Here is a 17,406-nt window from a genome sequence, read left to right as displayed (position 1 = left end):
TATAAATTCTAATGGATTTATATATATATATATATATATATATATATATATATATATATATATATATATATATATATATATATATATATATATATATATATATACTATTGAAGTCAATGGTTACAGGTTTCCAGTTCAAGGCAGTTTCCAGAAGAAAATCAATCATGTGTGTTTGAATAAAATGTCATTTGTCTTCTATTCTGTAATCTATTAAAGGTCCCACAGAATCAAAACAGTGACAGAATTCAAGTTTAGAAGATATAAAACTGATATGAACATGTCAAGCTTATAGATTGTCACTTCACCCAAACGAATCAACTGTTTTATTCACATGAACCTCATACTGCAGTTTCTCATCAAATCATAACCAATTTACTGCTCTCTAGTATCTGACATGCCCCGGCCCGCCCCTATTTTGTGCTTGAGCTGACAGAGCGGTGATTAAACAAAACGCTATTGGCTGTTTTTAGGGGAGGAGTTACCCTGCCCCACCCTCTATTGGTGTTTCGGTTTAAATTTACGTCAAACATCAGATAAAACATCCACATTATAAAGCACTTCATGGGACCTTTAATGTCATCACTTCTGAATCTGCAAATAAATTAGAGCAATGCAAATTATTCATTAAAGCATCAATGTTTCAGTTTCAGCAGAGTTAACAAAGCAATATTTAGTGGAATAAATAAATTGGGCAAAAATACATATATAAAAATACATATATAATAAAATACATGTATAAAATAAAACAAATATTAAAGTTTTACTCAAATGCATACTTGGTGAATCCAGTTCCTCCAGAGAAACTGAGAATTTTCAAGCGGTTCATGATTCAGGTTATGATAAATGCCCAGAACTGAAACCTTATTCATTTTTATTTTTCCTCTTTACAACATTGTTTGCAAGAGTTGCCACCAAACCTTTTTTATTTATTTATTTTTTTCCTGTGGGGCAACTAGTGTCCGGTAGTGTTATACAGTACAGTACAGTATATTATAGTCTTTAAAGGGCTGATCCTGAAACTGTGAAATAATAATGAGATATGTGAGATCATGTGCAATTCACTTCTGTATATTAACCAACTAAGGATTAATCCCAGAACTCTAAATATTTCTTGCTTATTTCTCCTCCGCTCTGTGGTTAACGTCATGCATGGTTTAATTCAGTTTTTAAGAAAGTGTTTTGTAAATAAATATCATTTTGAGAATTATTACATAAACATTTCCTCTATGTTGTCAAAAGTTTGAGAGTCTTAATTCTTTGTTCTCAAAAAATTCCAACAGTTTTCAAGAATTAGGAAATCTTTATTTTTTTATGCATGTTAGACACTGTGTACAACTATAATCAGAATTTACATATGTTACATGTACCTTAGAAGGTTTTCATCATCCCAGTCTTTATTAAGGCACCAATTTGTTTACTGCAATTCATCTATCTTCATTTTTTTTCAGCTGATATATCTAATTCATACAGTACAGCTAGATATCATTACAATTGGTGTTGGATTCTTCTTTTAAGTGCACTTTGTTTCAGTTGAACTGAATTTATTTCATTGACATCACTTCCTGGGTAGAGTGTCCATGTACTTGCATATGATTGACAGCATCACTTCATCAGCTCCTGCACCAATGGACATTAATCTGGAGTCCCTGTTTAAACAGAAAGAGCAGATGTACTTGTGCCTTGACTATTGAGGATTTGGTTTACCATTCATTTGCTCTTTTAAAGAGGTTGTATGATGCCCAATTAAAAGGTCATTTGATATACTGGAAATATTAAAATAGAAGTTTTCATGTTTAGAAAATGCACCATTTGCACATAATCCACGTTGCTCAGGGTTCCCTCACTTCTTGAAAGTACTTTAATTACAGACACAAGGATTCAATGCCTGGAAAGTACTTAAAAACAAACTTTGGTCCTTAAAGGTGCTTGAATTAAATGAGAAATTAAATTGGTTTATGGCGTTATTTCAACAATTGTGCTGTGCTGCAAAATAAAACAAAATCTAAAACTAATGCAAATGAATGTATTCATTTGATCAATATTTCAGAAACCACATTTGACTATTGCCAGTTTTGAATTCAACATTTTTTTCTGAAAAGAAAATGACTGTTTAAAACGGTCAAAATATGTGAAAATTACTCTGACATTTTTTCATGTAAATATTAAGTGTGAGTGAAATGTTAAGTACAGTAAGGACTTTAATGGTGCTGCGTTAGGAATAACAAAAATGTGCTTGATATAAAAATAAATGGCGCTTTAATTTTGGTGTCCATAAAAGAGTGGAAAGCCTGATTACTGCAGCACCTCCATTTCAGGTTAGTATAACTGAGTTTTGGTTTCCATAAATCTCCTGAAAAGCCCAGAATGCTCTGGTTGACCAGTGAAACCTGTTCATTTTGATTGGCCAACCGCTTCGAGCATGTTTAAATGGAATTCCTATAATAATAGTTGGTTTTAGCTTTCAAGGCAGCTAAAGCAGTTGTAAACACAAATAGCAGATAATGGCATCAGTTTTAGCCAAGTTCTCTATTAGATATAACTTGTGTACTTGCAGAGACTGATTAATTACACACTGAAAGAAATGGGAAACATTACAGAGTTCCCACTCTGTCATAATCAGCAAATTCAAGGAGTTTGAATGATTTTCAATTTTTAATCAGGTACTGTAGTCATTTACACCCCCAGTATGTGTAACACCATGAAAGTCCTTACTGTACTTAACATTTCACTCACACAATTTGCTCACTTTCACACAATATTTACATGTAAATTGTGCGAGTTATGACGATGTTTTGAACGTGTCATCTAAAACAAAAAATTGAAATCGAACTCATTTTTGCTTTTTGAACAGTCATGTTTAAAGAACTAATAACATTTGTTAAATTTAATACTAGTAATAATTTAAATGCACTTTCTGAAATTTTGATCATGTGCATTATTTGTCCATGTTCTTGCAAAGAATTTAAATGAACGAGTTGTAAATGAAGAAATAAACTTTTTTTATTCTGTTTTTGACAGCAGCACAGTACAATTGTTAAAATAACAACAAACTAATTTTATTTCAAATTTAATATGAGCACTTTCAAGGACTTATGTTTGTTTTTTAGTACATTCCAGGCCTTAAATCCAAAAATATGAAATTCAAGTACTTTCAAAAAGTGTTGGAACCCTGTACAAAATATTTTCTTGGACATAACCACATTCATGTTGATCCTGGAACATCAATCCTGTTCAGTATATAATCCAAACCCTAAACCTAATCCTAAATAATTCCCAAAATCAAAGAGCTCTAATAACTGGATACAAAGTTTAATCATATATATTTTTAGTCAGTTTGATTGATGTTCATTGAGATGACTAGAAAAGTTCATTTCATTCAACTAAAAACATATTATTTTTTCCATTGTGATGTAGAAGCACATAACCCTAACCATTAGTGATGCCACGGTTCACAATATAATATTGAACCGTTCTGTACGACCTCCACAGTTCAAACGTATGTTTATTTTCAAAGTGTGGGATTTTATGTGTTCGCCAGTTTGTGCATGGGCTACCAGCAGCTGTGAGATTTCAGTGTTATTTTTTATACAATTCACTAGGAACTAATGTACTTTTCTTGGCTTTTTAGTAAAACAAAATGAGTATTGCAATAAGTCGATTTAATTTTCTCCTTAACCTCTTATTGTTCCTATTGCCTATAGAATAAATAAACACATGTGAGAGCCGAACCGAACCGAAAACCTTGTTAAAAAACTGAGGTATATTTTAAACCTTGAGCTAACTGTATTGTTGCATCCCTACTAACCATAAGCCTAAACTTAACATAAACTGTAACGTCATTCCTTACATTTGATTGGCTGATTGGAATGTTGTTCCAGGATCAACATGGATGTTTATACAGGAACATGTCCAACTTGGTGAATTCCTGCTTTCCACCATATAGTCAAGAGTGAAAACATGCAATCCAAACCTGTTGCTGTGAAATGTCACTAGATGTCAGCGCAGCTCAGTTGAGCTCAGAAACTGACCTGTAGAACCTGCTGACAAGGACGTCACTGGTGTATCCCATGCCACCCCAGTACTGCAGGCAGCTGTCAGCCAGCTCACGTGCCAGTCGCCCTGCCTTCAGCTTGGCCATCGATGCCAACTTCGTCACATCATTTCCCTTAATGTACAGAGCTGGTCAAAGTGCAGAACACACAGCGTTAGTGTTCAGCATCAGGGCTAGCCCAATGTCCTGTGGCTATTATGTTTTCAGTTGGAAAACCAAAAATTAATCCACCTTAATCCACTATTACTTAATCCACTCTTAACAGGAGAAAAAATAGAACCGATTTGAATTGTTTTTGCATTCTCTCACAGGCCAGGTAATTATGTTGTATGCCATTTTCATGGGGAAAGACTATCGATGTGTGTTTTTTGTCTAGCAATGCATGTATTGCTTTTCATTTAGTAAGTGATGTATTTTCTATTCGGGTTGCTTGAATTTATTTCAGTCATCTGATTGGTCAAATTTAGATGACCAATGTGGAATTGAGAGCTCAGAGCGGGTTGGGTGCAGAAGGATTGGTGGGTTACATGTGGGGGCTCGTCTGGGATGGGAGTGAAGATTAGGGGGTTGAGTGTAACGGAGGCCAGCTAGCCAAGTGCTGTGCAGGTAAATTTCACTCCTCTGACCTCTAAAGTTGCTCTAGCGACAGACTCAAGACGCCATGTGCTTTAACCTCCTTGTTAGAGCAACTAACTCCAATGGAAAGAATCGGCGGTTTGATCCCAGCTCAGAGCGGGTTGGGTGCAGTAGGACTGGTGGGTTACAAATGCATGAAATAAATGATTATTATTATTAATAATTTTGTGATGTATATTGTGCAGCCCTAGACGGTACCATTCGAATCTCACAGCAGAAATTGAGACTCATCAGAACAGCTATTTTTAAATCTTAGACCAGTAGTGCTTAAACACGGTCCTGCAGGGCCGGTGTCCTGCATATTTTAGTTCCAACCCCAATTAAACACAATTGAACCAGCTAATCAACCTCTTTCTAGGCTTTTTAGGTGTGTTGAAGAAAGTTGGAGCTAAACTAAGCAGGGCACTGGCCCTCCAGGACTGAGTTTGGACACCCCTGTCTTGTACTGTTCTAAGTCTCTGTTTTGTTGTGCTCTTCTGTTGTACTACGCTTTAAGGTTTGATTTGTGGTGTGTTCAGAGATGCTCTTATGCAGACCTTGGTAGTTACTGGCCTTGAGTTACTACTACCTTACATGAGCTGAATGTGATGTAATGTGTATTTATATAGCACATTTATTGTGTATGGCCATACACCCAAAGCGCTTTACAATCATGAGGGGGGTCTCTCCACCAGTGTGCAGCATCCACTTGGATGATGCGACGGCAGCCATAGGACAACGGCGCCAGTGCGCTCACCACACACCAGCTACTGGTGGAGTAAAGAGACAGTGATAGAGCCAATTCAGTTGGTGGGGATGATTAAAAGGCCATGATCTTAAGGGCCAATTGAGGGACTTTGGCCAGGACACCGGGGTTACACCCCTACTTGTTACGAGATGTGTCATGGGATTCTTAATGGAAACAGAGAGTCAGGACCTCGGTTAACGTCTCATCCGAATAACGGGTGAAGCACTCTATCTAAGGGTGTCACGATCCTCCAAATCCTTGATTCGATTACATTTTCGATTCTAAAGTCACGATTCAATTCGATTTTCGATTATGAATAATTAATTAATAACGAATTAATTATTTGTAGCCTACCGTTTAAACTACCTGACTTGCATGGTCTTTGTTTTACCCATAAACAAATCATACAGTAAATGAATAAAGGTAAGTTACACACATACCACCTGTCAATCACTTTTTCTGTGGGACTGGGGGATAGGCAGTGATCTGTGTCGTTATAATGGCGTCGGTAAAAAAGGTGCACAACCAACAGGAACCAGCCAACAGTACCTGAGGTGTTCGCTAAGTACTTGTGTGAAAGTAAAAGATGGAAGCAGTCTACTGACTCGCTAACTGCCTTGACCCGCTGTCTCAAACGCATGACAATTTGTGTGCGTCTGTATCCTTGTGTGAATGAGTGTGTGTGGTCACATGATGTGTGTTTTCAGCGGTAGTGAGGATGGAGGGCTGCTCAGAAATACTACACACCAGTGTGGATGTGGATCGTTGTCGTTCTAAAATGCCATTTAAAAACAAAGACATATTAGTGTAAACAGGGCCTGAGTGTGTATTTTTCGCGAGCGGATTTGCAACGGGTGCGGGGCGGAGGATCGCGATGCGCCTATCGTCTATCATCCCAACCGTAATACGTACATAGCAGAGCTTGCAAACTGTGTTTGTTTTTTTTTGTCGACAACACGAACGTTGTCAACATAACTTACTGGAAATCCAAATTGCTTCCACACCGGCGACTTCATTGAAAGAGGAGAGGGTTTAAGTTCTGTCGACGGGTCTCCTGCGTCTGCAGTTTAACAAGCACTTCAACAAGCCTGTTTTTTCCTGCTTGGCAAGCCAAGCTAAAGTGACAAGGGGGCGTGACAGCATCGACGATTCTATTTTTTGATTCGATAATCGAAGCTGAGCATAAATTTCGATCGATTTCGACTAAAAATCGAAATCGTGACACCCCTAACTCTATCCATAGCTGAATCAGTCTATCTATTCTCCTTTGATGCCGGACATCAACAAGGCATTTTTGACTGTATATTTTGTCTCTATCAGACTATTTTCTGTAAACATTAAAACTGTTTGTAAAAATTCCTATAAATTAGTAATTTCTGAAATACCTAGATCAGCCCTTCTTGCAAAAACAAACACACCACGTGTAAAGTCACTTAAAGGGATAGTTCAGCCAAAAATGAAAAATCTGTCATCATTTAATCTGTCCAAAACATTTGAAGTTTTATTGTTCTGTTAAACACAAAATAAGATATTTTAGAAACTTTGTACCACTGAATAACAAACTATTGAAGTCAGTCATTACAGGCTTTCAGTTTTCTTCAATATATCTTCTTTTCAGGACAAAAAAACTCAAATAGGTTTGGAACAAGGGAACTGATGGGTGTCCAAATAAATCACCACACTAACGTTCCATTTATTAAAACACAACATAAAGCCTGAGTAAATAATGCAAGAATTTAGGTTTTTGGGTGAACTATCCCTTTAAATCTCCTTTGCGATGCTCGGTTTGAAGTTTGGCAGATCGTCTTGACCACATCGACAAATTGAAATGCACTGAGTATCTGCCGTGTAATTGGCTGCTTGTTAACAAACAGTTGAAGCGGTGCACCTAATAAGGTGGTCAGTGAATGTATGGCTTTTAACTCCAGTTTTTAACATCACAACCTAAGGGATGAAAAAAGGAATTGCAACCCAGCGTTCACACTATTACTTTCCATTATTAATTTGGAAGTCATCTGCCCTGTAGACCCGCCGGACCCAAACCCATGAAATTGCATATTGAAACTCCCCTATGAATCCTTCTGAAATAATTTGGGAAAAGGTGTAAACTAACCCGTGGCGCGATGTAGAAGAGAGCGCAGGAGCTCAATCTCCATCTGCAGCTCAGCCAGCCTAAAGTGAACCACCTGATTGTGTAAAATGGGCTGATTGAAGATCTTCCTCTGTCTGGTGTACTGAATAGTCTCCTGGACAACTTTCTCCATCACCGTCAAAACTTGAGGGAAAACACAAAACAAGAAGCATGACTGTATCAGGGAAAAATTTCGATTGATGTCAGCAAATAAGTTCCAATAACAAATGAAGTAGATGGAGGAGGACAACTGCTAGACGGAAAGTAGCCAGACATGTTTGCTGATGATCTTAAATGTCAGTTCTTTTACTTCCTTGTTGTTTAAAACTAAATAAAACAAGTTCTCCTGTGCACTGACTCATCGGTAAACACTCGTCAGTCTTAAGCGAGAGTGATCTGGATTCATTACACACACACGCAGGCACTACTGACATCATGTTTGTGCCAATCCCAAACGTCATCGGAATGTTTGACGTCATGTTTGATTTGTGGGTAGTTGACAAATAGTGTGAGAAACCATTTTTGTAGAAAGAATTATTTTATTTCTGTAGTTTATAAGGGGTCACTAACTTATTTTTAAGGCTTGGTTGTGTTTATAAGATGCAAAGCAATGTGTGCTCATGTTTCACTTGTAGAAAGTCAGGTTATTTTTTTCATCTATCTCACTTTGATTATATACTGCTAACATAATGAATCATGAATCAGACAAAAAAGCACACTTTCAGTTAATTGACTTAATTTTAAAATAGAAATAGAATTATGTAAAAGTATTGTAACGAGATATGCACAATGTTTGATTAGTTTGACAATACTAAAATGTCTGCGTGGACACTGCATATTTAGGAGCAGCTCACATGTGTAGTGGAAAGCAAACGGCAAAAGATGCGGACATCAATCAAGAAACTGTAATTATCTAAAAATGCTTACCAAATGTTTATTAAAAATGCATTAAATGTTTAGTTTACAAAAGCTATAGTTTTGTTTTACCAGTTGTTTTGTATTATAGAACTTAATAATGAATGTTTATGAGTTTCTTTAAAATTTTTTTAAATAATTGATACATGTTTTAACACTTTGAAATAATGATTCATGTTTGAATATGAAAATCACTTCCAGTCACCTTTCCAGTCATATTTATTTTCAAAGATATTGTAATAAAGAAGGAGCTGTCCAACACTTCTGTACCTATTGTATGAGAACAATTGGTTACCTCCATTTCAATTGCACCATAAAAGGTACAGAACAGTATCATAAGAGGTGTTTTCTGTACCATATAAGGTACAACTTTTACAAAGGTACAAAACTGTTCCTTAAGGAGCATTATTTGTACCACCGTGTACCTTTTTTCTGAGAATGTACTGTGTTTTTAGAAATATATGGATGATTGCCATTTGTAAGATGAGGTATTTATTAATGATAAAAAAAAAATCTTAATAGTTTATAACGGATATAATTTATTGAACTATGCTTGAGACGGTCACACTATAAGACAGCAGATTGAGATTTGCCTAAAAAAATATAATAACAGTCGTTTTATAACAATAGGTCCACGGAAGACAAAGATATGTTTAAAGCTCCCGTGAAGTGCTTTAAAATGTGCAATTTTTTTTAATTTGATGATTGATGTAATCACAACTGAAACATGAAGAGTGGGCAGGACATAATGTAGCCCCTCCCCTTTTTAAATAAACCGTTAATATGTTTGTTTTCTTACAGCTCTGCCACTGACTGTGGTTAAGCTCAAGTGCAAAAAAATGAAAAGCTAACAAGAAGGGGGCGGGGCATGTCAGATACTAGAGAGCATTTGTTTAGTCAGGAAAATTGATGTAAAACTGAAGTATGAGATGATGTGAGAAAAAAAAAACGTTGTCCCATTTAGGAAGCTTTGGAAGTTTATGTCAGCTTTATATCTTCTAAACGCAAAGTTTATACACACTAGCTTATGGATATCCTTAAAACCAACATAGTAATTCTAACATCTAAAAAAATTATTTTAATTTCACAGGACCTTTCACCATTTACTGCAGGGGTGTCCAAACTCGGTCCTGGAGGGCCGGCGTCCTGCAAAGTTTAGTTACAACCCCAGTCAGACACACCTGGGCTTGCTAATCAAGCTCTTACTAGGCTTTCTAGAAACATTCTTGCAGGTGTGTTGATGCAAGTTGGATCAAAAATCTGCAGGACACTGGCCCTCCAGGACCGAGTATGGACACCCCTGATTTACTGCATTTCAAATGGCGACAATATGAATTCTACAAATTTTGTCATGTGTGACAGTGGAAATGCAATGTCACGTCAACAACACATGTAGTAATGGTAATGTTTACTTACTGTTTGCGACCCCCCAGAGTCGCTCTTCCTGAAACTGCAGCATCTGATAGGTGAAGCCCATTCCCTCCTGACCAATCACGTTTGAGCAGGGCACACGAACATCATCGAAAAACACCTCTGCTGTGTCCGATGAGTGCATGCCGATTTTATTGATCTTGCGAGCAATGTGAACACCTGCGGATGTGTTTAGCATTAGCACGTTGTTATTTTTTTTAATAGTTTTTTTTGTAATATTTGTGTGTGTTTTACCGGGCAGTTTCATGGGCAGGCAGATCAGGGATTTGTTCTTGTGTGGAGGGCCGTCGCTGGTGTTGGCCAGCAGGCACATCCAGTCTGCTTGAGTGCCGTTCGTGGTCCACATCTTCCCTCCGTTAATCACATATTCATCTCCTTTGCGGACAGCTTTAGTCTTGATGCCTGGGAGAGATGGAGATTTATTCATAAACTAGTGGTTCTCGGTCTGGGGTGCAGGGCCCAGCAAGAAAAGCACATTTTGAGGAGCAGCACAATATCACTTAAAATTTATTCGTTTGATAATAGAAGCTGTTTTTGCTAAGCGTGACTGCACACACAAGGAATCTGTCTTAGAGAAAGGAGCTTCCAGTGCCTAAATAATAGAGACATAAGAACATAAATAAATAGTGCGTATGTAGTAAATAAATGTGGTTCAGGTGGGAAATACTACTACCAATAATAAAATATGAATTTAAATCAAGTTAATAAATTATCATTAAGATCCACCCTGCCGCTGCTCCACCAAAAAGTTCTGCTTTTATTGAATAGAGTACTGTTTTTATGTTGTGAATGTTGCTTTATTGTTGTTTATACAATAGTTCTGTCTGATCCTACAATCTAATTGGCTGAGATAGTGAGATCTTAAAGTAATATCAGCACTTGTAGAGCCTCTTCACCCTTGTGTATTACTCCGCCCACACAAGTGGGAAGCAGAGGACTACAGTTTGACAGATATTGCAGCTGTTGGACAACATAATTTACTTTTGGGGCTTTTAGGTGAGAATGTAGATGTTTAGATTGCAACTATGCAGTTTATTTAGAAGGACAGTGCTTACTAATTATATTAATAATTTCTGAGATTCAGAATGTTGGCGGTCATCAGCCTGTCATACTCAGCAGAGCAAAAGATGGTTGATGCTGCGCCATAAAATAGCGACAGAGACCGCACAATAAGTCCACTGGGGAGGAAAAAACTGCATTTTTTCAGTGTAGATTTCAAACTACAGCTGATCAAATCATTATAAAACAGGTAAGTGATACTCTAAGTCGATCTCTCTCTTTTGTATGTTATAGTGCTGTATTTATACCATAATAATCTACTAGTGTTTGCATTGTTCTGTCATTTATAGCGTTAATTATTGTGAAATCCTGATTGCAACAGAGAAATACAGGGAAATGTATGTAGACTGAATCTTAAAATGTGAGCAAAATCAGCTGTTTTGTCAACACTAGACATTACGCTTGAGAATTATTCAAACACTAGCTCTAAAGTGATGCTTGTGAAGTAACAACTTACTGTTCCTCTCAGAAAAGGGTTTTTTAAACTTTGTGTTTGATTTTCTTTTTATATACACGACAATGCTGTCGAACTGTTGTATAAATGCAATATCACACTTGTAGTAGTGTGATATGACTGTATATCGTCATGGGTGGGACACGAAGACATCATTGCTACTCATGTGATATTGCTCATTTATATAATAATGGTATTTATAAATATTTTAAATTAATATTTATTTTAATGTTTTCAGGATTTATTCTTGTATTAGTTATGTGTTTGTTACCTAACTTATTTCTATATGATGCTGATTTGTTTTTATTTCACTTCTAGTTCGTAATTTGTAATACTTAAAGAAAAATATTTATTATTATAATTTATTATATATTATGTTTTTTTATTACATTTAATTTAGGTTTTTATTAAAAAAAATTTATTTGCATCATATTTATATATGACTTTACTTCCTTATTGTTTATTTCTACATGATTTGTTTATTTTGTTTCAGTTTTAATACTTAAATCTTAAATATTTATGTTTTAGTTTTAGATTTGTTTTAACAGTTTTTAATTCTATGTAGCTATTCTATATGGTTTAATGTTTTAATTTCAGTTTTAGTACATAAATATAATTTTTTTACTAAAATATATTAGTGTGTATTTATGACTCATTTTAAACCTAAAGTCATTATTTTTACTTTTTTTTTTTCATTGGTTTTAATTTTTTATTGCTTGGTTAATAATTTAGTTCTAGTACATCAACTAAGTTTTATTTCGACCTTATAACAACTTCAGTTTTCTTTAATAACCTCATTAATATTTTCCACCAGCCCCGGTTTTTACTTCACAAACAAAATTGAGATCATGGAAAACAGATCTGCACATAGACCCATCTGGTTTTTCACAGACACATCTTTTAATCCCCCCCCTACCTTTATTTTAAAAGGTCATTTTAGATTTGCGTGTAGTGTTATGTTTAAAATAACCAAACAAGCATGTTATACAAGACCTTCAGTGAAACACTTACTGGCTACATCAGATCCGGCGCCGGTTTCGCTCACCCCGAGGCAGACCACCACGTCTCCCATTATGGTGGGCTGCAGAAACTCTTTCTTGAGCTCTGCAGATCCAAACCTACAACATCACACAAATCACATCCTCAGTCACTGAAAGCTTGTAAGACAGCATGCATTACGGAGATTTACATTTCCTAGCAGCAAATGCAATTTCAGAAAAGCTTCCATAGGGCAGAAACACAAAGCACAGTAATCAAAATCCAAACAGCCCAAAATGAAAATGCGGCGGAGAATGGCTGTATCCAGAGAGTAAGCACAGTAATATATCTGCTGTATTATAATACCTGCTGCTGTCAGATACTAAAAAAGAAAAGGAGTCGTCCTCATAATTACTGTTTTTAGTTGACATGACACATGATTTACATTGTTATGAGTCTATCAGCATATGGTGAGGATAAACGGCTTCAGATGTTATTATGCTTTCTATTAAAGGGGATCTATTATGCAAAAATCACTTTTATAAGGTGTTTAAACAGTTTTGTAGCAAAAGTGTGTGAATATAGCCAGCCTCTAATGGTGAAAATGTATTAATTCTATGTTTTATAATCGCACTTGATTAAAAACAGTCTGCAGAAACACTTTACTTGACATTCTCCCTTTGTACGTGTCATCAGAGGGAGAAAGCCCCGCCCATTAGTGACAATCTCTCCCTCATTAGCATAGAATGTTAGTCTTGTTTTAGAAGCTGCCAGTTTGCGGACACAGGCATTTGTAGCTCCGCCCTCTTTTGAAAAGAGAATCACATCTCATTTGAGTTTAAAGCAACAGTCACCAAAACGGTCAAAAGCCTCAAGTGATCAAAGCCTAAAGTGGGCAGTTTCAAAGAGTTATAAAACATTATTTTTGGGGTATTTTGAGCTGAAAGTTCACATGCACACTCTAGGGACATTAGAGACTTATTTTACATCTTGTATATAGGTCACCTTTAAAACTAGATTTGATCAGTCTGTGATGTGGAGAGCTGCTCTGAGAGTTACTATAGATTTTACTGCATTATTTGATAAAATCTTTACATTTTATTAATTAAAATAAAAACTATTTAAAATAATTTAATTTCATTATTTAATAAAATGGAATTTGAGTGGAAAATGTATTTAAAATAATAGTTTTTGTGAAAAAAAAAGTATTTTAAAATGTTAAATTATATTTACATTATTTTAGTCAAACTAATACAATTATAAAGGAACAAAACTGAACTAAAGTGATTGTTCAGTCCAAAATAAAAAAAAATTCTCATAATTTACTCACACTTAATTGGTTCTGATCTTTTATGAATTTATTTCTTCTGTCGAACACAAAACAATATATTCTGAAAAATGTCGGAAAAAACAAGGTTTCTGCAGGTCTTATGGGGTAAATTTAAGACTTTATAAAGGCTTTTTTTAGGATCAGCTAAAGAAATTCTATGGGTAAATAATACAAAATAATAATAATACAGCCGTATATTTATAACAAAGTCAAAGTAAAAATACAATCAAACTAATCTAAATCACCTTACGTAATGTTAAAGCTAGAGTAGCTCTAATTCAATAGATTTTTACGCACTAAAAAAATACAAACTTTTTTTTTAACTATGTAAAAACTATGGACTTGATATAAACATTTTATACTTAGCCACACAATTAAAATGATTTTGTTTTATCAATTCAAATGTTAAGTAGTTTACTAGTTACCTGAAGAATTTTAAATCAAACAGGTTTATACTTGCTAAACTGCCTCATAGTGATGTTAAATAACTACAATAAAAACCAATTTTATCTGGCTCTGGACCGTTTCAAACAACGCCGCTCAATGATAATGCCATAGCTTGTGCAGTGTGCAGAATTCATTATTAGTATTATTAGCATTATCAGTATATTAGTATTGGTAGTTGCTGCTCCCTGACAAACACATATTATATGACTACACACAATCATTGTTTTTATACACAGTGTATTTTACATACATAAGAGAACAGGGAAATCTGGAATTTACAATCACGTCCCTAAATGACGTCCATTGGAACAAAAAATACTATGGAAGTCAGTGGCTGTTCTTCCCCCCAATATTTGGTATATCTTCCCTTGTGTTCAACAGAAGAAAAAACAAACTCAAATAAGTTTTGAACAAGTGAAGCAAATTTTTGGGTGAAGTGTACATTTAAAGATACAAACAAATAAATTCCTCTAGAAAGTGACATTACCTGGCCAGTGCAGGTGTAGCCATGTCGCTCTGGACGCCGATGGCCATGGGAATCCCTCCACAGTTGATGTTCCCCAGTTCTTCAGCAACAGCCAAACTATAGCTGAAGTCCAGCCCCAGACCTCCATACTCTACAGCCAATCAAAACAATCAAAGCACAATCTCAGACCCAACTTGTCATTTGAATGTTTATATAAGATCTGCTTGTACCCTAGTGAATGTTGGGTCCACTTTACTTTAAGGTACAATTCTCGCTGTTAACAAACCATTAACTATGACGAGGGCCCGACAAAATCCAGATTTGTTTTTCCAGATTTGCCTTTTCTGCACAAAATTATGTTTAAAGAAAAGTACATTTTGTGAGTATAGTAACTAAAACATGAAACAATAACTTGTCAACTTTTATTCTAGGTTTACAATGCAAATCCAATTAGATCCCCTCATTTTTGCTAAACAAAGTCTCTCAAACAATATACCAACTAAAAACTACAAACTTTATTGTAAATAAATCATATAAACATTTGCATATTAGTTAATATTACTGAAATAAATATTAAAATTGAATGAAAAAAATATATATATACATTACACACTTTTACTTAAGTTAAAAAAAAGATTTGATGATATATTTTTTGTGTTATTGTAGTTTCATTTTGTTTAAGGGGGAAGGGTTGAAAATAATAATTTGTTTCTTTTTTTCTGTAAAGCTCTGTTCTGTAAAAGTTTAACAAACAAATAAAAAAAAGATGATTTGCTAAAAAATCTGTGGATTTTTGCATGTGCAGATTCCATGTGAGTCTTACTATGACTTTTATCTCAATGAAATACTAATTAGCTGCTATATATTAATAGTTAAGGCTGATTTATACTTCTGCAACACACGTACAGCCTTTGCGCGGTCGCATAACCCACGCTGTGGCTGACGCAGACCCGGATGCGCACTTCTCAAAAAATGTAACTACATGTCGCAACAACACATATGATAGGTCGGCTAGGTAGTGCTGACAAGCGTCGGCGGTGCTGAGAGCCACGAGCCCGATGGTAAGATAGTTTACAAGTGTCGAGTCCCATAAAGGAGCTCCAGATGGAGACTTTTCTTGTGTTTACCTTATGATTAAAGTTGTTGCACGTCCGCCGGTTCCCGCCTCTGAATGAGTGAGACTGCGTCTAAAACCCCCTACTACTCAATAGGTACTGCATTTGAATTTAAACGTACCACTCGGATGTTAAATAAAGTAGGTTCTATAGAGTATGAATGTGAAAAGTATGAATGGTATTCAGATGTACTACATCCACCATTTTGTCATGGTCACGTGACCTACCTGTGTCAGTTGCGTCGCTTCTCTCCCATTCATGAATTCTCTTGCGAGGCGGCATGGGTTAGCGCAGCGTGCATGGGATGCACACTTCAGAATCTCGCCGGAAGTAGTAAGTCATCTGGGTACTTCTCGCATACTTGTTTTCGAATTAGGACATACCACTCAGCTCACATACTGATTTTAGCGTACTATATAGTATGGAAGTATGCAGTTTCCGATGCAGCCTGAGTTTTAGCTACTTAAAGCATTCAGAAAAAACAAAATACCCATGAAGAAACTCGACACAGAGGAACATAAACACCTACTGCCAGTTAGTGTATCGAAAGTGCAGAGCAACACAAACAGCACACAGAAGAATAAATGCACAACTACGCGCAAGGCAGGTGCCGTGGGTCACGCCAATCACTTAACGCAGAAGTATAAATCAGCCTTTAGTGAGGTAGTAGTTGGGTTTAGATATTGTGTAGGATTAAGGATGTAGAATATGATCATATTTTGACTACTAATAAACAGCCAATATCTTATTAATAGGCAGGTAGTAAGCTAGTAGTAATAGCAGGAATTGGTACTTAAACTAAAACTTTACCAAAAAAAAACGGTTTTCCTTTTGTCTTTGACATGAGCCACCTTAGAAAAAAGGTTGTCAGCCAAACATACAAATTTACATACATAATAAGCCACTGATGCAAAATGCAAAATAGCTGCACTTTTAAGGTCAGATCACCTGATGTTTTGGTCTTACGCCAAAAGTCTTTTGCATGTAAGATGTAAGAACATGTAAGCATGTAAGAACTCGAGTGCTTCAAATAAATTCAGAAGTAATTTCTATCAGCTCTCCTTGTTCTTGGACGACACTAAGCTGAACTTCCTTGCATAACAAGATTTGCCAACATATTTTTGCCATGCAGCAATCTTAAAACTTGCCGTGCCCTTTTCACACCCCTGCGCTTCATTTAGTCATCATCATAGCGTACTACAACGGCTTGCGCAAAGCAAACGGCATATAAGATATTGCATGTGACGCAATGAAATCATAACAGTTTCCCCACGTTACTTTCCTTGTGCTGCATTTATTCATGTCATTTCATGTTCTGTTTCATTTAGCGTTTTCCTTCAGGAAACAAATATTACGACATTAAGGAAATTATTTTATCCTGTGCAAGCAATAAAGGCAACAATAATGTTGAAAAGCAGGTCCATTAATGGCTGTTGTGGGCTCATTTTCCACAGTACTGTACAGGCCGCTGTAGTCTGTCAATGCTTGTGCTCAATATTCGCTGTGGAAATAAAATAAGGGGAAAAGAGAGCCAGAGAGCAGAGGAAACAGATACAGCTGCACAGGAACAAGTGTAGTCCAACAATTCACTATCCAAACAGATGATTTGTTCGCTTTCATCGCATCAGAATGGATGCTTTGTTGATATACTTTGTTATACACAAGC

The 17,406-nt window shown here is 35.9% G+C and overlaps 1 protein-coding gene across 2 annotated transcripts in view; it reads right to left on the bottom strand.

Annotated features, from left to right (window-relative positions):
* Positions 1-1,280: 1,280 nt before the first annotated feature.
* The window catches only part of zgc:85777, a 36,725-nt gene continuing 20,599 nt past the window's right edge, over positions 1,281-17,406 (bottom strand). The window contains exons 3-9 of one of the 2 annotated variants that reach the window (XR_015515839.1): positions 14,647-14,776; positions 12,416-12,522; positions 10,126-10,293; positions 9,877-10,050; positions 6,647-7,689; positions 4,029-5,641; positions 1,281-1,646 (exon numbers count right to left, since the gene is read on the bottom strand). Coding sequence is in view for 1 of the 2 variants with exons in the window: in NM_212935.1 (NP_998100.1) it covers positions 1,556-1,646; positions 4,029-4,179; positions 7,528-7,689; positions 9,877-10,050; positions 10,126-10,293; positions 12,416-12,522; positions 14,647-14,776 (983 nt within the window). In the remaining variant the exon portion in view is untranslated. The remainder of the gene's footprint in view (positions 1,647-4,028; positions 5,642-6,646; positions 7,690-9,876; positions 10,051-10,125; positions 10,294-12,415; positions 12,523-14,646; positions 14,777-17,406) is intronic. The other variant, NM_212935.1, reaches the window with a different exon arrangement.

Source organism: Danio rerio, chromosome 19 (genome assembly GCF_052040795.2).
Source record: "Danio rerio strain M-AB ecotype USA chromosome 19, GRCz13ab, whole genome shotgun sequence".
Lineage (NCBI taxonomy): Eukaryota > Metazoa > Chordata > Actinopteri > Cypriniformes > Danionidae > Danio > Danio rerio.
The sequence above is the reverse complement of the archived record's forward strand: the minus strand, read 5'-3'. Positions and strand labels throughout refer to the sequence as shown.